This window comes from Pituophis catenifer, unplaced genomic scaffold (genome assembly GCF_029215685.1).
Source record: "Pituophis catenifer annectens isolate HBS135680 unplaced genomic scaffold, rPitCat1.0.hap2 SCAF_2, whole genome shotgun sequence".
NCBI lineage: Eukaryota > Metazoa > Chordata > Lepidosauria > Squamata > Colubridae > Pituophis > Pituophis catenifer.
The window spans coordinates 204,520,335-204,546,101 of NW_027256882.1; the positions used below are offsets into that span (position 1 = coordinate 204,520,335).

The following is a 25,767-nucleotide window of genomic DNA, read 5'->3' on the forward strand; positions in this document are numbered from 1 at the left end:
GGCTATTGCTTAACGCATTGTAAGCCGCCCTGAGTCTCCGGAGAAGGGCGGCATATAAATCAAATTAAAAAAAAAAAAACTACAAAAAGAAAAAAAAAGAGAGAAAAGAAGAAATTTGATAATTCTTTCTTATAAGAGAGCCAGTTTGATGTAGTGGTTAAGGCACCAGGCTATAAACCAAAGGATAGACATTTTAACTGAGGTAGAAAGGATGACCATCTTGTACTCTGCACTTGTGTCACTGCAGTGTGGACATTAGCAGCAGTCTTTAATATTTTGCTAGGCAACAGAAAGTTGCTAGACAGGGTCGAGAAAGGGCATAAATATCAACAATCATATTGATAGGTTGGTGGAGTGCACATCTAACAGTGTTCTTTATTCTTACAGTTTTTCCCTTTTTTAGCTGAAAGTGCATTTAATTATTTTTAAAAATACACCTTGCTCTTGTCCTTTCTTTCATCACACCCTCCTGTTTTAATTTCTTAAGGTATTTTAATGGCTACTCTAGGGCTTAAAGATACGTTATTTGGGGGGAGTGACTCTTTCAAACTTCTTTCAATAGACTTCCTTAATCTGTTAATACCTTGGCTTCTCTCTGCAAAATAAAAACAGCAGCACTGAGAAGAAATGGCTCTTTACCTCTTGTGGCATTCCAACAAATCCCCAATTTTACTTCCCTGTGGAGCCACTCACCTCCACCCTTCTCATTCTTGCTAGTAAATAAATAGAAATTATATAATTCCATACATCTATGGTGTAAGGGACGGCAACCCGATTCTTTCCAAATGTTTTAGGTTTTAACTCCCACCCATCTAGTTCACTACACCCAGCGTTAATTTATGGATTCAAAAATGTTTGAAGACTACCAGATTGGCCTTATTTTAGAGATTTCTCTGCAGGATAGACGTTTGAGACAGCCTTCAGATGGTATCCGCTCCCTTGTGAAGCTTTGGGAACCGTAAACAAGAATTTGGGATTTGCTTCAAAGAAGTTACTTAAATTTGAATAACTGATTCAAACAATAGGCTGTAGCTGCAGGATTCTAAGCTTGTGTCCCCCCCTCCTGTCTTGTCTCCCTCCCTCTGCTCAACAAACAGGCAGGTTAGTGCCTAAATTACCTTGTGAGGTTCAGCTACAAGCAGATGATATGTGTTTATAGCAAAATTGGTGATGGCAACCATGTGTGTGAATGGATAATGAGTTCCAGTGATAAGGCCTTTGGCTGCGTATTTTATTCCATGGAGATTCTTAACAAATAATCTTTCTGCAATGTGAGCTGCTCTTATCAAGCCTAGGCAGATTGTCTGAAATCCTTATCTCTCTGGACCAGTTAGTTGGATTGATCCCCCTTTTACAATGAATAAGGAATGAAGAGCCCAGCGCAAACCCATACTTTGCTCTCCTGAGCCCTCTTTCCTCCCACTCCATCTTCCCTTCCCGTCTCCTCTCCTCTCCATCGCTTAGCAATTGCTACCATTGACTGAGAATCAGCTGAAACGCAGGGAAGGGGGCCCTCCGATTTCTCTTCTCAGCCATAGGAAGGCAAACCAAAGGCTACTCAAACATTTGTGTGGACAAGTTGTCCAGAAGGAATAACTTCTGAAAGCAAGCAAGCAGCCCTATGAATGAGCCTAGATATGTTAAAGAGACAAAGGACTCGTTTGAATGGAAGTCTGCATCGATCAGAAATCAGAAAGTCTCCAAATTCCCTTTAAGGCCGAAAAGGATTTGCTTTTTCACTGCACTCTTTTTGTTCACGGATGCTGTTTGCCAGATGCAAGTGTTTTTGTGAGGAAGTCACCTCAAGCAACTGCATTAGAGACGCAAGAGAGGCCTCAGATTGTTTGCTTGTTTTATTTTCTTGTTTTATTTTTTTATTTTTAACTCCCAGAACAAGGCATGGTTGCAATTTTCTGTTTTAGATGCCAGAAGAGTTTGAGAGACTTTGATCCTGAATTCTAGCGCTTTCCAGTACTTGGGATTCAAAGACAAAAGACAATCTGATGCACACAGAGGCACGGACATTGCCCCTGTCTGCAACTTATTTATTTGTGGAATTTATGTAGCTGCCCATCTCACACTTGTGACTCTGGATGGCACACCTAGTTAAACACAAAGCTAAACAACCAATGTCATGAAAACAAAATCATGAAAATGTAACAAAAGTAGTTACAAACTGTATCATAACCAAAAGGGGGAGAAGGTATTCTAAACTCACACTCAAATCTTGGCTGGGGAATTCTGGGAGTTGAAGCCCGTCAAGCTTAAAGTTGCCAAGGTTGGAGACCCCCTAATTTAATGGGTTCCCTGCATCCATAGATCCCCAGGCCAAATGCAACTTTTCGTAGGATCCCAAGGCAGCTGAAGCCACAAGGTTCCAGAAAAAAGTGCTGCTGCTTTAAGCAGTTGCAGACAAGTGTCAAACATTACAACATCCCACTGTACTCCTCAACTTCAGTAAGTTGCAATACCGTTTTAGGTGTAAAACTTCACAAGGAGCCCTAGAGAAAAGTCTTTAACAATTGTTTATCGGAAGAGAAACCAGATAAATTCAGATGCCAGAAGCAGTAAGACCTTTCTAAACCTGTCTTCAGGGCTCATTTAAAACTGTCTTGTAATCTAATTTAAAACAAAAAAGAAAAAACAAATTGCCCTCCAGGATCAGCTTCTGTTTCTCAGCTTAACAATTGACATTTTGTAAGCTCTTCTATGTTGGGACTGCAGTCTTCAGTGGATTAATTAATTGGGGTACCACTGTGGCTTGTTAGTTTTTGCTCTGTGCTGCTGGGGTGTGCTTAACTGAATGAAAAAGTGGAACATCACCTTCCAATCTGTAAGAGCTCATTGCTTCCTTCAATATTTTGTTTGTGAATTTTCTAGTTTATCATGATAGAGTACCTCCCTGTGAACCATCCTTTGCACAGTGCAGTACAAGCATCTGGATTATTGTAGAATTTATCAATTAATCATGTATTAGTGTATCAGTTCAACCAGCTCTTTCACATCCAAATTGGAAACCCTTCTGTCTCCACTGAACTGTCAGTGCTTGCTCTTTGAGCTTTCCTCGTACCTGTAACTAAGAGAGGAAACGAGAAGTTTAGAGCAAACTGGAAATGGAAAAAAAACCCGGCCCTGTTTTTGCCTGCTTACAATTGATCCTCTGAAGGAGGAATGATTGATGAGTGTATAGGTCAGGCACTGCAACTCTTCAAGCTGCTGAACCAGATGTCATAACAGATAGCTATTACGGTCACCTGGAGATTTCTTGCCAGATGAAGATTTGTTGTTTATTAGTTCCTAAGCAAACAAGCCATATGTTACCATTAGGTGCGTTAATGCTCGTATTCATTAATAACAAAAATATGGCTTACAGGCTTTAAAGGCTGTGAACTATGATAAACAGAGGCATTCCTCAGAGTGGTGCCTAACGGATTGATGCTATTGGAATGCAACAAAGAAAGCAATTCTTCCCAAATATCGAGATAACAGTGGGAAAAGATTATCGTATTGTAAGCCACTTAGACTTGCTGTATCAGTGAGATGGATGGGATAGAAATTTTATAAATAAATAAATAGAGTTCATACTCCCACACCATTTGAAGGGTGTTCATGCCAAAGTGCATAGCTAAATGTCTATGGAGATTCTCAGTCATCGGGGTCACGGTTGTCCCAAAAGTGCTTTTTCAAAAGACAACCGGACTTTCTGTTTTTTCTTTGAAGATGTTTCGCTTCTCATCCAAGAAGCTTCTTCAGCTCTCGATAGCTCTGAAATTAGAATAGAATAGAATAGAATAGAGTAGAATAGAATAGAATAGAATAGAATAGAATAGAATAGAATAGAATAGAATAGAATAGAATAGCAGAGTTGGAAGGGACCTTGGAGGTCTTCTAGTCCAACCCCTGCTTAGGCAGGAAACCCTACACCACTTCAGACAAGTGGTTATCCAATCTCTTCTTAAAAACATCCAGTGTTGGAGCATTTACAACTTCTGATTAATTGTTCTGTCAGGAAATTTCTCCTTAGTTCTAAGTTGCTTTTCTCCTTGATTAGTTTCCACCCATTGCTTCTTGTCCTACCCTCAGATGCTTTGGAGAATAGCTTGACTCCCTCTTCTCTGTGGCAGCCCCTGAAATATTGGGACACTGCTATCACGTTTCCCCATGTCCTTCTTTTCATTAAACTAGACATACCCAGTTCCTGCAACCGTTCTTCATATGTTTTAGCCTCCAGTCTCCTAATCATCTTTGTTGCTCTTCTTGGCACTCTTTCTAGAGTCTCAACATCTTAGAGTCTTCAACAATTTTGGCCAAGCTTTCCCTAGCAGAGTATATTAGGAGGGCAGGAGATTGAAGAATTTGAGTGGGAAGGAAAATCATCCTTAAAAAGAAATTATAGATTTGGAAACTTCAAAATCTGGTAGCTAATTCATGCTTTGGGGAAACAAATGCCTATACAATATAAGGATGTTATTTATTTGACAAATATCTCACAAAAAGTGATTCTGGGCAGCTTACAAACAGAATGCGGTAACAATAACACCCCCCCCCATCACTATATAAAAACTTCAAACATCAATAACAACAAAAATAAGGAATAAAAATATAAAAGAACCCCAAGATAATGAGAGAACATCATTTAGCCTCATATAACCATGCTGCAGCATGAAATCCCCGGGATTGAAAGATGGACATTTTCAAGGTTTGTTAGAGGTTAAGAGAAATGGGGCTAACATACATACATGTTACATATAAGTTTTGCTTGTTCTCCAAGGAGCAATGATTGACAAGTTACTTGCCCAGTGATCCTGTGTGACAAATTAGGGATGGCTTGCTCTATGCAATCCATTCACTTAGCATTTCAGCTCGTACTTCTTAAACCCAAATGTGGCATCAGCAAAATAACAGGGTGGTTTATTTGTTTTTACCAAAGTACTTACTGAAGTAACTTTTCCTGCACAGATTTTTCCAAGACAGAGATAATTGCAATGGAAGATTGAAGTAGAAACTGTCCACAAACATCCCAGTTGGGTGAGCATTTTGAAACGGCCACCCCATGGGCTGCAATAGATGTGCGCTTCTTGGCCGGGCATGTCCGTTCCTTGTGGGTTTTTTTTTTTTTTTTTTTGTGGAGTGTGAGAACAGTACCTCTTGTCTGCTGACACGCATAGATTGAGAATTTATGGTGAGAAAAATAGCTACTGTACAAATCAATCTTTTCTTTATCGGCAAGGGTTTTGTGTCTGCAACTGAATCGGAGGTAGGAGGGCAGGTGGCAAAAGGCCGCGTGGAGTTTTTCTGAAAAAGCAACATACCCTTTCCAACTGCATTTATTTAAGGGCAAAAAGGAAGGGTTTCTCTTTCAGGTTTTAGTTGCTGGGATTTAGCAAAAGGACAAGTGCTTTTACTGCAGGGTATTGTTCATCCGTGTCTCCTTAGTGAGTAGCATTCTAGTTTTATATATGTCTTTTTAAATAAACACCTCTTGCCAGGAAGAGATAAAAGATTTTATCAGCGCATCTGTGACTTTGGAAAGCTCACCCCCCCCCCCCACACTGTAAATTTGTCTAATACAAACTTCTCCTTCTCCTTTCCTTCTCCTTCCTTCTCCTCCTTGATTAGTTTGTGCTCTCAAAATGCACATCCTTACAGGCGTGAGTGCCAAATGTGTTTTCTCAACAATCCACCCTCTTTCCCTTGTACACATATTTTATTGGGCTTTAAAACAGCATCTTAAGACAAAAATGAAGGCAAGTGAATCCCAATCATGGCCTAAAAATAATATGTTATAGCAGTGTTTCTCTGCCTCAGTAGCTTTAAATTGTGTGGACTTCAACTCCCAGAATTCCCCAGCTAGCACTGAGTTGGAAATTGTGGGAGTTGAAGCCCATATATCTTTAAAGTTGCTTAGGTTGGAAAAGAGTGTGTTGGAGCATAACCAATATTTAACAATTAATGGGGAAAAGATTCCCAGGATTTTGGGGGAAAGGTCAGATCTATAAAGGTGTATGAAATGTTCCTTTTCTCAACCCAAGTAAAAGTATAACTGAATTAATACAGAGATTCCCACTGTGTTAAGCCAATGGGAGATTTGATAGTTTGGTAATGTGTTGTGGTTATAGGTAGTGCTCAATTTACAATCATTCTTTTAATGACTGTTTGAAGTTACAATCTCATTGAAAAAGGTGATGTACAACTGGTCCTCGCACATACAATCATCACAGCATCCCCACAGTCACAATGATCAAAATTCAGGCACTTGGCAACTGGCACGTTGCAGTGTCCAGGGGTCATGTGATCACCTTTTGCAACTTTCCCAGCCAGCTTCTGACAAGCAAAATAAACAGGGAAAGCCGGATTCACTTAACAACTAATATGATTAACTTAAAAACTGTGGCAAAAAAAAAAAAATGTCATAAAATTAAGCACGAATTACTTAAAGGGCCTTGCTTTGTGATTGCAAGTCGAAAATTCCCTGTACTCAAAGAAAATGACTGGCTTGGGAGAATTTAGATAAATAACCCAGCACCAAACACATTTTCATTAGAAGACTAATTAGATTGTTCTTGTTTTACCCATTTTATTCCCAATACTGCCCAATTTGCCTGGATAGGTTTATAAAGCACTGATTGAGCTAGACCTACTTCTCCTGTTTTTAATTTCTAAGAATGCCTTGGGAGTTATGTGAATGCTGCTGCTGCTTAGTTTGACACAATGATGGCTGCCTTGGTTAATTTCCCTCCCGTTCTCCAGGGTATCCTCAGAGATGCCGTAAGAAGCAGGTTTGTTGGTTAGAGAGACAAGCAAAACTAGGGTGGCCTTATCTTGTAATCCAGAAATTCAGGAAAAATAGAAAGTGCTACATGACAATCCCGACATTGCCTTTTCTGACTGTGTTGTGGCCCGCCAACGGCCTGCGTGGATCGTGGCTGATCCCGATGAAGAGGAGGCTGGTGTGGTGTCGCGCCAGCAGCCTGCATAGCCAGCGCTCGCGTCGGACAGTGAGGAGGCTGAAGAGGATGTGATGCCAGAGGCAGAGACTCAGCCAGGGCCTTCAGAACCTCCAGAGGCTCCTTCCAGTGGAGAGAGCGAAGTGGAGGAGGCTCTCCTCAATGCTCAGGCACGCAGGGCTGCCAAAAGGCAGGAATGGCTACTCAGGAGGAGGAGGTCTACTCGAGAGTAGAGCTTGAGGATAATTGGCCACTCCCTTAGCCTATTTAAGTCGCACGCAGCTAGTGTGTTCTTGCTGGAAACAACTTGTATTATTATCAGAGTATTTTGGTTTATCATATCTTGTTTTCTGGGCTGGTTGCCAACCTTTGCCGCTCTTGTTTATTCTTGTTACTTAATAAATTTAATAAGGACCGTTGGTGTGTGTCAGTATCCTCGGAAATCCGGAGCTGGGGCAGAACAGACTGTCCAAAAGGCTATAGCTTGGAACACAGGACCTGAGCCTTTTCTTAAAGCTGATTTTTGAATAAGGTCCATTTTATCTTTCATTAATCATGGACACATGACCAAACTCTGTAGATTTTGAGGCTCCCTTGCATGGGCTTCTCTGTGAGTAATACACGATCAGGTCTTTAAACGCTCAGAATCCACTTTGCCAGATCAGCATTTTGAAAAGGGGGGCGGGCAGGGGGGCGGCAGGGGAGGGCAACATCTCATTCCCATCCATGCCCACTGCCAGCTCTAGGCTCTTTTGTCTCTCCACTCCCCAACCTGAACACAAAACATGAAATAGGAGAGAGATTTTCACCCCTGGATGGTTAGCGTGTCATGAAGTCAGAGGAACAGTGCCTTGAAATATCCAGGTAAGATGGCAGACAAAGAGGATAAAGGGGTTTTGGGGGGGGGTTTGGCCATTTTGGTGTTTTTGTTAGAGAGCTTGGCTACTTTTCTTACTTTTGAGACTGGTGAATAAAGGTGGAGGGGGAGTGGGTGTTGATGGAAGAATTTGCATAATCTGATTAACTGGGGATTATCCAAGGGCGTCTGAATGGCCTCCATGTGCTTGAGCTAAAATCTTTACTATTCATAACTCTCACCATATTGGAGAGAGACTGCACCTGCAGGCTGTCAAGACCTTCAAGATCTTTGGGGTGGGCGTGGGGGTGGGGTGGAGTGGGGGGATGCAGCGTGGAGCAGTGAGCAGATCCAAAAGGCAGGGAGGTGGCCTATTAGAGTCAAACGATCTAATGTGGATGCAACCTTTAATTAATATGTTTGGATTATCCTGGAGGATGCACCAATTAAAGCTTGGATGAGTACAAATGAAGGCAGGTATACTGCTATTCTGGAGTTGATGCCTACTTCAGACAAGCATTTAGGCAAGGCTGGCATATTTGCTCTCTACCACTCCCATAGTTTAATATGCGACTCTGATTTCTTTTAAATGTTGCTAGGCATAAAACATGGTTTATGCTTCATTTTTTCCTGCTCTTTTGCAGAGAGAGGAACTATCTAGGCTTCAAAATGACATTCTGGGAACATTGGTGAATCCTTTCCTTCTCCAGAAATGTGTAGTGTTGGTTGGATTGAGATTTCAATCCTTATTATTTTCTAACCCACCATGAAGTTTTTCAAAAGAGAAATCTCAATGAAACACACACATTTGTGAGTGCCAGTAATCCTATGCAGTCATAACCATATAATTATACAGTAGATGAATAACTTTTGAATAAACCTGCATAGCATTACGGACCATAGTAGAGAAAAGTCATTAGGAAAATGGTTGTCATCAGTCATAATCTCTGTTCAAATCATGGTTTTTAGGCAAGCTCCTTATGAAAATATTACTGTATGTAATATCTCTAGTGTCAGACCTGGAAGCCATCTTTTACAGGTGGGCCTTCAGGCCCGCCACATTTTCTACTATGGGAAATTGGGAGGGGGGATTGTATGGAGTATGGGTGATATATAGTCAAAATAACATTCTTTTTTCAGAGAGTCAAGGCCACAGTGCCCTGCAGCTGCGATGAGGTGACTGGGAGGTATCTTCAGTTTTGGATGGTGCCTGATTGGATCATGTGATGGACATGTGGGTGCTGGGCAGGCACTTGAACTTTCTTTTGGGTGAGGAAAACCTGGAAACTTTCAGATTCGGGTTTTCCCAGATGTGCCAATATGACATCTTCAATAAAATGGAACTTTGAGGAAATTCAAGCCTCGGAGTCTTCTTTCGTTGGGGGTGTTACTTGGAATCCTTACATTAACCCGAATCCCCTTTTTAACTAAAGCAGCTCCCTTGAACTTCGGGGTGCTGTCCGGGGTCCTGAGCCCCAAGTGTCGACCCGAGCTGGGCAGCACAAAGACTCAGGGAAGATGGAGGTACATCTAGGCCTTCTGAGAAGGATTACTTTACATACCTCCTACAAATGTTGGATGGCATTTTCATCCTGTTTGGGCAAGAAGGCTGGGGATAATGGGAATTGTAATTCGGTCCTGGAGAACCCCAAGTTCTTCGATTTAACATTTAGATTGTCAAGTCTGTTCTATGTTCTCTGATATCTTCAGATAAGGATTTTGAGAAATAGCTGGGAAGAGTCATGGATAATTTGGAGGGCTGTTTCCTCCACAATTTCTCTCACATTTTAGATCTGTTTCCTTTGTAGAAACTGGAAATGGTTCATATGTAAGAGCATGCCTTAGTTTGGCTCTCAGACTTGCAGGTCTAGCCAAAGTTTGTCGGATTAGTAGAAGAAATTATATGGCAGAACCTGGATAGCGGCAAAACAGTACAGAAGGGGAAAAAAATCTGAGGTTCTTTCTATACTGCCATTCTACAACCCTCAGAAACCCTTTCAAACCAATCTATGGCTCCCTTAGCTGTAGCTGATCCTGAAATACTAGGAACCCCATGACAACTTGTTGATACTCTTTGCAGCAGACCAATGATAGAGGGTAAAAAACAACCCTCAAACAACAACCTGAACCTTCAGTGTGCTAAAAAGGGGGAAAGCCACCATGGTCAGCTTCCAATGTAAAAACTGATGAACACTGAAATGATAATATGACTATATATGGACACTCCAGATAGCTGAGAGAAGCGAATGATATTGCAAATACCACAAGTCATGGACATCAGATGTTGGAACACATATATATTGGTGGCATCTATGTGATGTCTTCATTGTATAATGTTATCACTGCACATGTATCAAGGTATTACAGATAGTCCTTGACTTATGACCTAAGTTTCTGTTGCTAAGCAAGACAGTTGTTGTTCTGCCCCAGCTACGGACCCCAAAGAACGCAGCACACACAAAGTCTGTACAAATCTTAGTTTACTAAAATAAAATCAGTTTTCTTTTTTTTACAAACCAAGGCTGTTAATGAACTTTCTTAACAGCCTGCAAGAATCCAAAGAATACATAATCTTAATCTTACTATGGTTGGCAGAAAGCCCAGAAGCAATTTGCAGATAACTAAGATCAAGGCACAAAGGAGAGTGAACGGTTGTTCCCTGCAAATTGCTTCAGTCGGCGTTCCTCTTTAAATAGGCTAAGGGAGTGGCCAATTAGCCCCAAGCCTTACTCTCGAGGAGACCTCTTCCTGAGGAGCCACTCCTGCCTTTTGGCAGCTCTGTGCGCCCGTGCATCGAGAAGAGGCTCCTCCTCTTCGTTCTCTTCACTTAAGGGAGCTTCTGGAGGTTCTGAAGGCCCTGGCTGAATCCCCGCCTCTGGCATCTTCTCCAGCCTCCTCATTGTCCGACTCGAGTGCCAGCTACACACACTGCTGGCGCAGCACCACACCAGCCTCCTCGCTGTCCGAATCAGCCACCAGCCACACAGGCCATGTACGGGCCACAAAAGTTGTTAAGCTAGTCATACATGATGTTATGACTTTGTTAGCCACAGTTCAGTGAATCTCTGGAGTTGTTAAGTGAGTTGTGTGATTGTGAAGTGAATATGGCTTCCCCCATTGACTTTGCTTGTGGGAAGTCAACTGGGAAGGTCACCAATGGTGATCACCTGATTCCATATCACCTAACTATCTTTGTAAGTGCAAGGATTGGTTTCTACATCACTTTTCTCAGTTTCATTGTAACTTTGAACGGTCACTAAACGAATAGTTGTAAGTCAAGGGCTACCTATACCACAGTTTTCTATGGATGTTGTTGAGACCATAGTGTGTGAACTCTTCAGGGAAAGAAGAGGTTCTCCTCAAGAGGGAAATGGCTTATTCTCATCAGCGTTTTTTGTTATATGCATCACAGCAGAGCTGACAGAAAACTCCACTAAGGGAATGATGCTGTGGAATCACAGGGAAATTAAGCTAAACTTCGAAACTCTATGTGTGAGTGTGCCCTGAGTTTGAAAGTTGCTCTGTGGGTTACAGCTGAGTATATTTATTTAAACTGCTTGCTAAATTGTTATGACCTTGTTATTTCTGAAGGTGAAAATCTATTACCTCATAAATGTTAAACAAGCAATGCTTGCTGTGGAAAGGACTTAATCTTTTTCTATTCTTATTGTTCTTCTTCATTAAATTTTAGCAACTGTTTAGTAGCCTCAGATACACTTTCCTTGGTAATCCCTGTTAACATTTCTTGGTTGAGTGTGTTCTTTGAATCCAGCCAAAAAATGTGAAAAGTTTTAAGGTCAGGAATTAAATTGAACTATATATCCCCTCCAGTATATCACATACTCACTCCTGTTTCAGGTGTCTTAATGACAATTAATTTTAAAGTTTAAAAGGTTATGACTGAGATTCGGTTTTGCAGTAGGCAGGCGCAGCTGTTATATTACTTGCTATTTTTGTTCGAGAATGGTTTATATTTACATTTCTTTGAAGGACAAATCCAGATTTATTATAATCTCTTATCATGATTTCTGTTGGTTACATCTACTAACAGATGGGCAACGTTTATTTCATTTTATTTCCTCTAATATAAGCTTCTAAAGCCCTGATCTGTAATCTGAACATTACTGTTTATTTTGTTAAAATAGGCAATATTTTAAAAATCACAGTATATAACATAGGAAAAAACTTCCCAAAGCTGCCTCTTGAAACCTCTTCAGAAGTATGATGCTGACCCAAAGTACCATTTCTAACTCCTTCAGATGTTTTACATACCCTTCCTTCCTTCCTTCCTTCCTTCCTTCCTCTCAAGTATGACTCTGGGAAGATCACAGAAATTAAAATATATAATATAACTATAAGATAAACATATAATATAAAATATAATACACACAAAAGAATTAAATGTTATAATCCAAGCAAAAGTTTAAAAAAACTGTAAAAAATACGGTATTTGGGATTAGACTGTTTCACTGGAGTACTAAAATAGGATATAAATTCTTTCATACAAATAGCTGCACAACAGGAAGACCAGTGGTGGGTTTTAAATTTTTTTACTACTGGTTCTATGGGTGTGGCTTGGTGGGTGTGGCATGGCTCGGTGGGCGTGGCTTGGTGGGCGTGGCAGGGAAAGGATACTGCAAAATCTCCATTCCCACCCCATTCCAGGGGAAGGATATTGCAAAATCTCCATTCCCTCCCCACTCTGGGGCCAGCCAGAGGTGGTATTTGCCGGTTCTCCAAACTACTCAAAATTTCCACTACCGGTTCTCTAGAACCTGTCTGAACCTGCTGAATTGCACCCCTGGTTAACGCTGTCCTAATACTGCACATTGCAGTGAGGGAGTTTCAAAAGACATTAGGAATCATAGTTTACCTACACTTCATGGAAACTGGATACTTCTTCCTTGACATGTCCCGCCCATTTAGCCACCCTTGTAAAAGCTCTTGTGAAGGATGACCAAAGGGCTGAGCAATAAAATACCAGAGGTACAGACAACAGCTCTACACAATAAATATCACTGAATCAGTGTCAGTGTTTTCAGTCAAGTGCAACCCTGATTACAACCAGGATGTTCTGAATAATGATTTAATTTGAGTTTAATGGTTTACATTTTGATTCAACACAAATCCATTCCCTCAGCAAATGTTGCGCAGGCAGCAGATGAGTGGATGCATTTGGGGGGGGGGCTCGGCACCTCGAGCGATATAAATGGGTCCTAGAGGAACACTCCCTCCAATGTTAGAGACTGCTGGCTGGAATATTTCTCTGTTTCAGGCAGGGGATAAATAATGGGTTGGAGGTGGTTGCAACGGTGAAGGTAGGCGCGCTTCGGGCAACTTTCCAATGTAAATTACATGGAAATGAGACTTCTGTGAGGCCAAAGGCCTCTTCCAAATGGGCCAGTGAGGGATTTAGTTAACATAACACTTGTGCTAAATGAAGCGGTTGACAGAGCTTTCAGTGGGCAGGTCTGTGGCTTTAATTTACCATGAGAAAAGAACAGCCTCCAGTTTAGTCCTTCAGGAGAGGAACTCACAAACACATGAATGTGTGGCCTGTTTTTTCCAAGCCACTGAAATTTTAAGTGTTGACATTCTTGGACTGTGTTAAATTTTTTAAAAAGATTGTTTAACTTCTGAAAAAAGATTGGCTAATGTCTTTAAACTCCCTAGGAAGTGAAAATTTTTCGCCTCCAATTTTATTTTATCACTTATTGTATACCGTTACTGTTGCTTTATTCCTTTATTCCAGGATGCATAATCTTATAGAATAATATTCACATGCACTAGAAATGATTACATTAATTTGCTGGGCTTTTGAGAGTCTTTAGTACTTTTGAAATGGTGGTGGTGAAGAGAGAATCTTTTGTTTTGGAATTTTTCGAGAGGAGCACAGATTTTATTACTGTATTATCCACAGTTGGACAGGATTTTGTCCAACTGTTGAAGGAAAAAAATTAAGAAAAAAAATCAAAAATAATATTCAGACGCTAAATGACAACATGATGCAGAAAATGAATATTTTTGTACATAAGGCAAGGTTCTGCAACCCAACCAAGCAGTTTGCAGATTACCAGTTAATGTCTGGACATTTTTCAGGGTCTCAGCAAAGGCTATTTTTGCTGTGTGTCAAGGTCACATAGAGTGGTCTGTTCTTCCTTTGGTAAACTAGAGGAGAGAAGGAGTATGGAATAGGATTTGATAACCAGACCTGTTTTCTTGTCTTTCTGCAAGAGGGCTACTTCTTAACATTCCTATCAGGTGGACCCATTTGTCCCAGGATAACATAATAATAAAAGCTCAGCCAAGATATGTACTGTGATGGTGTGTGAAATTGATCTTGGGAAACAGGAGGAAGAGCTGCGGACTAGACAACCATCATATAAAAGATATATTAGTCACCAAAAGATTGGGGAGCATGGGAAGAGTTTCAGAAGAGACCCTCTCCTAGTTTTCTGGAAAGTAGAAGTAAAAGAGTGGAGAAATATTTTCAATTTTACAAAATTCTATTGATGAAGCCTATGATAGAGTTAATACTCATATTGTAGTTTTTGTCTAGATTACCTTGAAGAGCTAACAAGATATTAGGCCTATTCAAGTCTTACTCAACCTTCCACGCTCAATTATCATAGAAACTTTGTGTGTGTGTGTATGTTTATGTGTGTGTCTGTGTGTGTGTGTGCAATCCTTAAGCTTTTTAAAGAGAGATGTTTTGCACTTCTACAAAACATGGACTTTCCTGCAACATATTAATTCGGCCTTCTTTTTTCTCAAAATATGAGAGATACAATGCCTAGCTGAAGTTACTCTAGTGGGCAAATGAGAATAGGATGCCTTTTCCAACTTCAAAGGGGAATTTTGGGAATTGCTAAACCAATACATCTTGAAATCACCAATTGGTATAGTAGATATACTGTACCATCAATTAGTATGAAGGCATATAACCACTAGATGGCAGCAAAGAGATATAAGAGATCCCACCCTCTAGGCTCTCTGGTGGTCATTTGTATACTTACAGCCTATGGTAAACCCATAAACCACCAGCCTCCTCCAGTTCACCTCTGAGATTAGGGGAACTGCTCTTGCTCCATATGTGAAATGCTTTGAACCTGAGATTTTTTTTGCCCATCGACATCTGTGAAGCAATAGATCATCTCTCCCCTACATCCCTCATTTTCAATTGGACATCTAAACATACCTGCAATTGATATGAAATATTTTACTATCTGCATGGGGATCAGATACAAAAATGTTGCCTATCCTCTAAAAGGAACAACAGTCACAATTCATAAAGGTTTCTTTTCATAAAGCATTTAATTGATGTTATATTAATTTTGGACAAGAGCACTCAGCTTCCTCTCTTCTAAAAGCTAGACTTTCCAATCCTGCTCTCTCTCCCAAGTCTGCAATCGAATTGTTGTGATACTTAATGAGAAGGAGTACTTGACTCTGCATGTTGATTTGATGCTTGATGCACCAGATCCATAGCTGAACAACCCACCCTCCCTTTCCTGCTAGATTCCAAAGCAAAATTCGACCTTGGCCTGGCCCAGACTTAAAGCTGCAGAATTTGCTGAGTTTGGGCTTTTTGCAAAACATCAAGCTTTCAGGCTTTCTCCTAAATGTCCTGGATTTGAAAGAGCCCTTGTGTTTTGGAACAAAGCATCGCACCGCTGGTTCCACCTATTCCCACTTGGGAGTAAGTAGGGAAGAAGATGGCAGCAGGAAAAAAATCTCCCAGGAGATGTGGAATAAGCTGCCAAGATCAGCCACATTAGTGCTGACACGCGCCAGACAAAGGAGCCCAGATTCTATAAATGAGACGGCAGGCTGGGATTGGCATTTGGCTGGATTGTCAGGAAAGAGGCTCTGGCGATTTGAAGCTGAGAGACCCGAGAGCTGCGAAGAGGAGAGACTCGCCGACTTCAGCTGCTGTGAATATTTCTCTACAGCCAGACTGTGCTGCTTGTTTGGAAAAGGTAAGTTGCAAACTATTCGTATTGCTCCCACCTTTTTTTTCCCTTCAGTATTTGGGGAATTTTGTCTTCTGAAAACTTCCCTAAATAAAGGCGTGTTCAGGGTTTTCAGGTGCACTACAGGTTGCAGCATTTCATGTTTTCCTGGAAATGCCCTTTGCCCTCACTGCATCTTTGTTTTTGTTTTTTTAAAAGTGAGGACTCTGGTTTTCCCTATGTTGACATGCGTGATCTTGCTGTGGCAATGTATGAAATGCCTCTGCTTAACAGATGATTGCCTGCCTCAATTATTTTTCAGATTGTTGTTGTAATTACAGACTTAACTACTTGTAGGTCTGACTAACACCCCATAAATGGGTACATAAAGATAAAAATCACATTCTTAAGCTTAAACTTTATAAGAAATCTCTTAAAATTTTGTCATTTGTTGCATAGAAAACGAACAAACAAGCCACTAAACTGGAGAAGCATTATATATATATATTTATATATATATATATATATATATATATATATATATATATATATATATATATATATATATGTTTTTCTTCTAGCCAGGTTTTCCCTACGTAGCCAAGGTTTTTTTGTAGCTCCAGCTCAAAAAAACCTTGGCTACGTAGGGAAAACCTGGCTAGAAGAAAAACACACATAAACCCTACGAAGAAGTAAGAATATATATATATATATATATATATATATATATATATATATATATATATATATATATATATATATATGTGTGTGTGTGTGTGTGTGTGTGTGTGTGTGTGTGTGTGTGTGTGTTTTTCTTTCTTTTTCATAGGTTTTATGTGTATGTCTCTTTAGCCAGGTTCTACCTACGTAAACCTGCATAATATCTTGGTTTATGTAGGTAGAACCTGGCTAAAGATACACACACACACACACACACACACACACACACACACACACACACACACACTGCTCAAAAAAATAAAGGGAACACAAGCAGAAGACATCCGAGATCTGAATGAATGAAATAGCCTTATTAAATACTTTGTTCATTACATACAATAGTTTTGTGTTCCCTTTAGTTGTTTGAGCAGTGTATAAACTACTGTATGTAAAGAACAAAGTATTTAATAAGGCTATTTCATTCATTCAGATCTTGGATGTCTTCTACTTGTGTTCCCTTTATTTTTTTGAGCAGTGTATGTAAGTATGTATGTATGTATGTATGTATGTATGTATGTATGTATGTATATATATATATATATTCTCCACTTCGTGGATTCTGTATAATATGAAAGGTGTATTCCTTTTATTCACAGTTTACTAATTATTTTATGAGCCTGTCTATTATTTTAAAATGAAACACTTTTTTACATTTTACTATGAAATCTTGCTAGTTCATGAAACATGTCTGTATATTTACAGTATTTCACTTAACCTTTAAATTATTCCAAGAGATAGAATAAAAATTTGTAATGCGGCATGTCATGGAAATTCCTATAAAGCTGTCCTGATGTTAAAACCACTGTAATAATGGCTCTGTATGAAATGAGTGCTACTGAATACTACTGAAATAATGCTTATTCTTTTGAAGCATATTTCTCTATTATATTGGAAGAATTGTGTACTTCTGATTAGCATAATAATTAAAAAAATCAATATCTATTCCATCAACAATGTTGAATTGATCAAATTTAAAAAGAAAGTTAATAGCTTCCAGGCTATTAAAAATGTACCAATGACAACCAAACAAAGCTATATTTGGAATTTTGCCTCAACATGACAGCAATCAAACAAAATCCATATATAATCAAAAGCCATTTTGGTATTATAGCCAAAAAAAATGGCAATGCAGAGGTGCTAATATAATCACCAACAGCTTATTTTAATGGAAAAGCATGTCAAAATATTTGCCTTATAGCAATATGTTATTATAGGCACATAGGAATTTGCTGAATATATGCCACATATTTGATCCAATCAGGAGGCATGATGTTTTCAGCAAGAATGATTTAAGCCCATCTTTAATTCTCTTCCTGAAATTGATGGGCATGAACAAAAAATTTAACATGGCGGAACCTTTTCAACACCTTTCCCTAAATATCTTATTGGCTCTGCTCATCAGAATTCCAAAACCCAAACCTGACCTGTTCACAAAAATACCACTTCTAGAAATATATCTAACTAAAACCTGGTGCAAATGGCAGATTATGAAGGTTTGCAATCCAGACTCTGCAAGACACCACATAAAAGCACTCCTGCTGCTCATTGCTTTGCTAAGGAGAACCAATGTCAGGGGACTGAGTAGTAATTTTTATGGAGAAAAGCATGAATGAGGAAGGGATTAAATCCTACCTCTTATATCTTGGTCTTGATATGAATCCCTTCCATTATATACATACCTGAAGCCGAAGTTTACTAAACTCTTAAAAAGGAAATATTCTTGTATCTTCATAGTCACTTTTTGTTTGATTGCACCTGAATTTATATATGATTGTGGTATTTGTATCTTTGAGGTCAAAGATAGTCTAGTTTGAAATTCTATTGCTGGAAACAGAGGTAATTGTTCCCTGAAACTACTCTATATAAATAGCTTCTGGGGGTGATTTGATTAGAAAAAGGAAGAAGGGGTTAAACTACTTTTCCTCTACATTAGAAGCAAGAAGGGGCTATATTTCACCTTGGTTAGTTATTCTCCCACTCTTTGTTCAGAAATGCTTTCTTCTGCATAATCAACATTATTTTGAGGAGGACTGCATGCTAATTTTGATCAATATTGCACTTTTATATGGATCAAAGAATAAATTTACAAAAACAACAACTGCAAACAGTGAAGACATTATTTTGAATAGATGGATTTGCAAACGTGTGTCTCTTCTAAACACTACCAAATGACTGCTTTCTCCTTTCTTGTAGAGTGAATGTTACTTTTTTTTAAATTTAGCTTGTTTTGCCAGGTTTTTAATTGTTATGTTTCTGGTAATTCAGATAAAAGCAGGCCATTAGGTGAATTTAAGTATCACTTCGAATGCAGTTCCATTAATGTCAGTAGCATTTAATTGCAGCATGATTACTCTAATCCAAAATTCTGCAAGTTTTTTTTTTTTTAGTATATCATGGTTCAAAGTTGAGGTACAAGTTCTGAAGCCTCTGACTTGAAGAAAACATATTTATTTTTGATTTAAAATGTAACTGCTTTAAAATGTATGCTTATAGTTTGTATACTTCTTGTATACTTCTTATTTTTATTACTTGTTTCTAATTAAAATATAAATTAGGTTAGGTTTCTATGTTTCCAAATCAAGATAAAATAGGAATGTAATTAAAAAAAAGAAGCAAGCCTCAAGAGCTGACCCTACGAAGAACGGCTAAGACTGAAGTTGTGGTTGGATCTTACATATACATAACCAGTATTCTCAGTGATATGGGCCCAGTTTGACAGTGTTTTACCAACAGAAGAGAAGATATATAGTTCAGAATTGAATTGTGGAGTCCTTGGTACCCTCTGAGATGGTAGTTTGGCTACTGACATTTCATTATCTGACTAGGATATCTTCAGTGTTGGAAGGGAATGGCGGTATGTGTGTGTATGTCTACTCTTTGTTTATATACAATAGCTTGCCCTGTCAGATTTAGTGCAAATGTTGTTTTCTTGGTGGAGATGTTGTGTTCTTTTTCCATTCTCCATGAGGATAAGCAGGGGAGCATCTATTGGTGGCTTCTCCAAGGACTTTCAGAGGAGACATAGGTGCAGACCATCCTTCCGGGTGATCCTAGGCATGGCTCAACACTTTTGTTCCCAATCAGGACATATGCTGACTCCATGGGCCAGCCTTCTGGGTTGTTGTTCAGGCAGAGCAGACTCTTCCCCACCTTGGCGTCCCTCTTCCCTCCTAGGGTGCTTGAATTCTCATTTGGGTGGCTCTCCACCTGTTTGCAATCTACTCAGCCAAGGAGGTCTGTCAGCCTTGCGTCCTTGAGCATAGGGTGCATTAATTGTTCATGGAGGCTCCTGTGATGGTGCTGCCAAGGGTACGTATGTGCAGCATGCCATAAGCTAAATCTTTCCCACCTTCTCCTTACCTCTGGGAACTACTAGGGACCATTAGAGTTGTGGATACATTTGTTCACATTGGTGAAAGTCTGTCACTTGAAAATTCATAAGTAGAGTAATGTCTACATATGTGATGAGTAATTTTTTGTGATTCATTATCATTAAGTTGGTGTTCATTGTTAAGCAAGCGGATATACCTAGATTTTCTCCAGAAGATCTGTCCTTAACCTGGTCCTTCAGTTCTACTAATTAACCCATCATAGCTGAAATTGAGTCCATCCACCTTGTTATTGGTTGTACTCTCTTTTCCCCACTTTTTCCAGCATTAGAGCCTTCTCCAGAGAGTGAGGTCTTTGTATAATGAATGTGAAGTAGGATAATTTGAGCCTGATGATTTGTGTTTTGAGATAAAACTCTGAGTTGTTTTGTTCAACCATCTATTTGTTTGCTTCCTTGGCTGCCCACGGTATTCTCAGGAATCTTCTCCAACATAAAAATTCAAAACCATCAATACTCATTTTATCTTGCTTCTTTAAAGTCCAGATATGATTTTCATGGTTTTTAATTACATTGTGATTTTAAATTTCTTTCTGAATTTTAAAAATGGTTTCTTTTAATAGTTTACGGATTGATTCTTTGCTCACGAAAGCTGCTTTAAGGAAAAGTTCCTGGGATGTATCTTTTAACTAGCTATGCCTTCAGTTGCAATTCAATTTTGTATGCTTCAGTTGTGTTTCGTGTCTGGGAGTTTGTTGTTGACTACCTAGAACAAAAGAATTAAAACAGTGTTGGGATTTGCTGAGAATAAACAATTCTTCCTCATTGATGCTGCCCTAAGAATATTTAGCACAAGTTCCCTTGATCTGTGTCTTTGGAAAGAGAAGTGGGGAATTCCAAAAAATTTATCCCTTCTTTAAGGCACACAACAAAATATCCTTTTCTTCCAGGGATTCCTGTATATGTCCTTCCTTGAGTAACCACTACTGTTCTTTAAAATATATGATAAAATAGGAAGCAACTTTCCTGGAGGGGCTACAAGGGTTATGTACAGTGGTGAAATTCAAATTTTTTTTTACTACCGGTTCTGTAGGCTTGGTGTGGCTTGGTGGGCATGGCTTGGTGGGGAAAGATACTGCAAAATCTCTATTCCCACCCCACTCCAGGGGAAGGATACTGAAAAATCCCCATTCCCTCCCCACTCCTAGGGGAAGGATATTGCAAAATCTCCATTCCCACCCCACTCTGGGGCCAGCCAGAGGTGGTATTTGCCGGTTCTCTGAACTACTTAAAATTTCTGCTACCGGTTCTCCAGAACCTGTCAGAACCTGCTGGATTTCACTCCTGGTTATATATGTATATCTATTGAATCTGTTTTTCCTCCCTGACTGCTTTTATTCCAACAATAATCAAGGACTCCTCCAACTGTTAAAAATGTTTAATTTTTACTTATATTATTACCAAAGATGTTTTCAGAGTTGGATTCTTTGGCTATTAGTCAACTAAATACTGCTACAATATTTTTTACTAAACTGTGAAGCAGAAAGAAGTAGCTAGTTTCACTGGCATATTTTGCTGAGAACATGGCAACCAAAGAAGATAAAGGGTTTTATATACTCTGCTTTGTTAATACAGGAAAGCAAGGGGCCCTGCACACAAAATAGTGCAATTTGAGTGTGTTGTTCAGACTCCTAAACAACTCAGTCTTCATTATCTATGCATTCTGTTTGCACATATTTGCTTATAGGTTTCTATAAATGCATAACCCATCTTTAATAAAATATGCGTCATATGCATCTATGCACAGCCATGTGCAGTCAGGAAAAAAGAGCCTTACCATGCAGCTTCAATACAATGGAAACCACATTCCTGTTCTTGCATGTTTGTTGTGTTAACAAATCTCCACATCATTCTAATAATAGGTCATGTGATCTCATTAAGGCCAACACTTCAATAATAACAGTATATGTTTTCGTGGCAGATTTTCAAGAACGTAAAACCCACGGAGAATGACTGGCACCAGGTCACTGAGCTGACTTCGTGCCAGGGGTGAAATGCAGCAGGTTCTGACGGGTTCTGGAGAACCAGTAGCGGAAATTTTGAGCAGTTTGGAGAACCGGCAAATACCACCTCTGGCTGGCCCCAGAGTGGGGTGGGAATGGAGATTTTGCAATATCCTTCCCTCAGGAGTGGGGAGGGAATGGGGATTTTGCAGTATTCTTTCCCTGGAGTGGGGTGGGAATGGAGATTTTGCAGTATCCTTCTGCCACACCTACCAAGCCACACCACACCCATCAAGCCACGCCCACAGAACTGGTAGTAAAAAAAAAATGATTTCACCACTGCTTTGTGCCTAAGGGAGGACTAGAACCCATTGTCTCTGGTTTTCTAACCTCATGTTTTAAACACTACCCCAAACTGATTCTGGTCTCAATACCAAAGGCACCAAAATGGTACCATACCACTCTTAACCTCTACAGGGATTTATAACAACAATACTGAATATCCAAATAAATGAATAAATAATATACAGAGGGAACAAATTAGGAAAGCACCCCAGAACAACTGATAGAGAAAGGAGCATCGTCAGAGACTACAGAAAAATTAAGTAACTGTAGATGAGATGGGAATGATGGAGCGGAATGGAATGTCACAGAAATTAACATACTGTACATTCATTCCCTCTCAGCCCTAGGAAGAAGGCAAACTACTTCTGAAAACCTTTGGAACCCTTGCCTGATGTCCTTTTTTGGAGTGATTCTTCCTAAGAAGAAAACATGGGTCTGAATTGTTGGGATGCTTCTCTGCCAGTAAAAAAAACCCAACCAGATTTTCCAGCCATTCTCTAGGTGTGCCATCTGAAACAATACAAAGAATACATCGGCAGCACTTTACTAGAGTATATTGCATGCTATTAGCTTTTAAAGAATACACTTAGATACTGCCCTTCAAATAAATTACTTTTAGAGTTTACAAGGAGTATAGCCCAGTCTATCTCAATCTTATTTACATTAGTGGAATTCTAAATTGGTCATAATTAATTCTTTTTATGGTGCTTCTCAGGAGTAACTTAATTTGAATTCTACATTCACTATAATTTAATTTTGAAAATCAGCATCACAATAGAACAAGGAAGCAGAATAACAGCATCCATGGGGATTGCTCAGAAGACCCCCAAACAACCAACCTAATTTAGACCATATTGGAGTCTCAATGTCACTTGAAAATTACTGCATGATTTGGGATACACACACACACACACACACACACACACACAAATATATATATATATATATATATATATATATATATATATATATATATATATATATATATACATACATACATACATACATACATACATACATACATACTGTCGTTGCTCTATAGTTTTCTGATGGGATAGAACAATTAGGCAAACTCACCATTTGTGGGTAGCACAACCAGGATGTGAATAAATGGTTTGGGTTTCATGCCTGGTTGCCATAAAAGTTCTTCTACTCCCATCTTATGAAAGAGCAACCAGGAGCAGCTTTTTATGAAAGATACCCAAAATGGAGAGAGAGGGTATTACTGTTTGCCGATCTTGTTCAAATGTCAGAGATACAAGGGTGCATTTTTTAAACATGCCTTCTAATGGAGGAAATCACAAAGCCTGCTATTTGCTCACAGGGCTTGTATTGACAAAAGAAGAGCACCAAAGAAAGAAAGCGAGGCAGCTCTTGCTGCCCTTCTACAAATAGTGCTGCTTACACTGGAGTGCTGTGCTAATGGGAAGTTACAGGCTTTTCATTTACTACAGTATTTAATGTGTTTATGAAGCATATTAACTTGGCACCTAAGCAAAAGAAGAGGGATACTGGTTTAGACTGGCATTCTGGATTTCAGTTATAATTATCTGTTGACTTGTTTACTTCTCCATTGGAATTTGTGAGCCCAACTGTGCTGCACTGCACTGGTCTTATCCTTTCAGGATTAATTGTATATATCCATGTTTCTCTTCAGATCGTATAAATCCATGTAACAGAGTCTATAAATCAAGGGGTGTCCAGCCTTGGCAACTTTTGAGATTTGTGGACTTCAACTCCCAGAATTCCCCAGCCAGCATGGAGAATTCTGGAAGTTGAAGTCCACAGGTCTTACAGTTACAGTTTACTTCTGGTGGCCCTCAGGCCGGATGCATCATGTGCAGGCCATGCCCACCCCAGCCCCGTGAATGGGAAAAACGTCACAGAATGTCATGTGATGGCAACATGATGATGCGAATTTGACACCCATGGCATAGAGTATAGCCTTTTTCTGTGGCACCTATTGGAATTACAAAAACCCTGAGATTTCCACCCAATCCAAAAAAGGTATAAAAGATTAGCCGTCATATCCCACATTTTCAGACCCCATTGTATTTATCCACTTTTCTAGAAAATCTCCACAGTTGCTAAGAGAGAATGCATGTTATAAAGCTGCTAAGCCATATTTTCTCCACTGTACTGAACAGCTCCTCTGGGTTATGACTGTGAAAAGATAACATATTGGCATTTTTTTTCAACAAGGCACATTTTTCATTAACTAATTGTAACTACTTGCTGTGATGGCTTGAAAGGGAATATGTTTTAAATAAACAGAATGCAGAATTTTTTTGAGGTGGGAGAACTGAATCAGGAGTTGAGTGTCGATTATGGAAAATTAACTGGTTCAGCATTTAGAGTTGTTAGCGTTATTATTACTAAATTTTTCATCTACATGGCTTAATTTTGTACTTCCTTGAATTTCCCTGAATTTTCCCATATGAAGCATTCTGGAGAAATTCTTTATGGATGTTTTGCTGAAAACAGAAAAAAATGAATTAGTAATTTATGGATTTGATTGTTAGATAGGGTAAAATATGGGAAGAATGGAATCGTAATTTAAAGAGGAAGGACTGGTAATCTAAATTTATTCAGAACTACTGTGAAGATTGAATGCCACTTCTTTATATTTTTTTTTCTTTTTCTTCCTTGGTCCTTTCTTTTTACTTTTTCACTATTTTTCTTCACTCTTTTTCTCATTCTTAAATTTGTATTGCTTTTATTATTGTACAAAATTATTTCATTAAAAATAAATAAATACATCTGGAGAATGCTTATACATCCCTTTGTGCATGTTAGTTGGTCTCAATAAAGGAAACATCATGCTTTTGGCATAAGGAAGCACCTTATCAGTTCTATATCTACAATATGTCTATATGTAAGCATAGATGCTACAATAGTAATAGAACTCTTTGCTTGGAATCGGATACCTCTGAATACATATGCAAGGGCGATACTATATTTGTATCTCCTGCTGGGGCCCTGTTATTAAGAAGCTTTCATTTTCAATATTATGTACCATAACTCAACTCTTGGAGTCACACTTTCTACCTCATTTGCAATTGAATGAGCTGTTTTGTCTTTTTATTATGTCTTTTCTAATGGTCTCCCTCCTCCTGTCATTCTCTTCCTAGTTCTTCCAGTCTTGAGGATGACCAGAAAAATCTTCACCAACAGCAGGGAGAGGTGGAGACAACAAAATGTCAACAGTGCCTTTGCCAAGCTGAGAAAGCTGATTCCCACCCATCCTCCTGACAAAAAATTGAGCAAGAATGAGACTCTTCGCTTAGCCATGAGGTACATCAACTTCCTCGTCAAAGTCCTTGGGGAGCAAGGGCTGCCGCAAACAGGTGTGAATCCACGAGAAAGGATACTGGGCCTGTTCCAGCAGAATCCACATTTGGAACACATGGAAGAACTTACTCTCCTTGAAGACTCTGAGGTCCCTTCTCCCAACACAAGCAGCAACATCCCAGAATGCTGGTCAGAAACATCATCTCCATAATCAGTCAGTCAGGGTAATCATCCTGATTGCAATTTGATAGTTCCCCTTGATACCGGTTGTGGTAGTTGTTTGTTTCTATACAGTGTTAATCTATTTATTTAATTATTTATTTAT

The 25,767-nt window shown here is 39.3% G+C and overlaps 1 protein-coding gene across 1 annotated transcript; it reads left to right on the plus strand.

The window, feature by feature from the left end:
* Positions 1–15,726: 15,726 nt before the first annotated feature.
* Positions 15,727–25,653, plus strand: TAL2 (TAL bHLH transcription factor 2). The gene is made up of 2 exons (XM_070935485.1): positions 15,727–15,782; positions 25,283–25,653. Exon 2 carries the CDS (start codon positions 25,300–25,302, stop codon positions 25,651–25,653), a length of 354 nt encoding a protein of 117 aa, XP_070791586.1. The 5' UTR covers positions 15,727–15,782; positions 25,283–25,299.
* Positions 25,654–25,767: the final 114 nt, after the last annotated feature.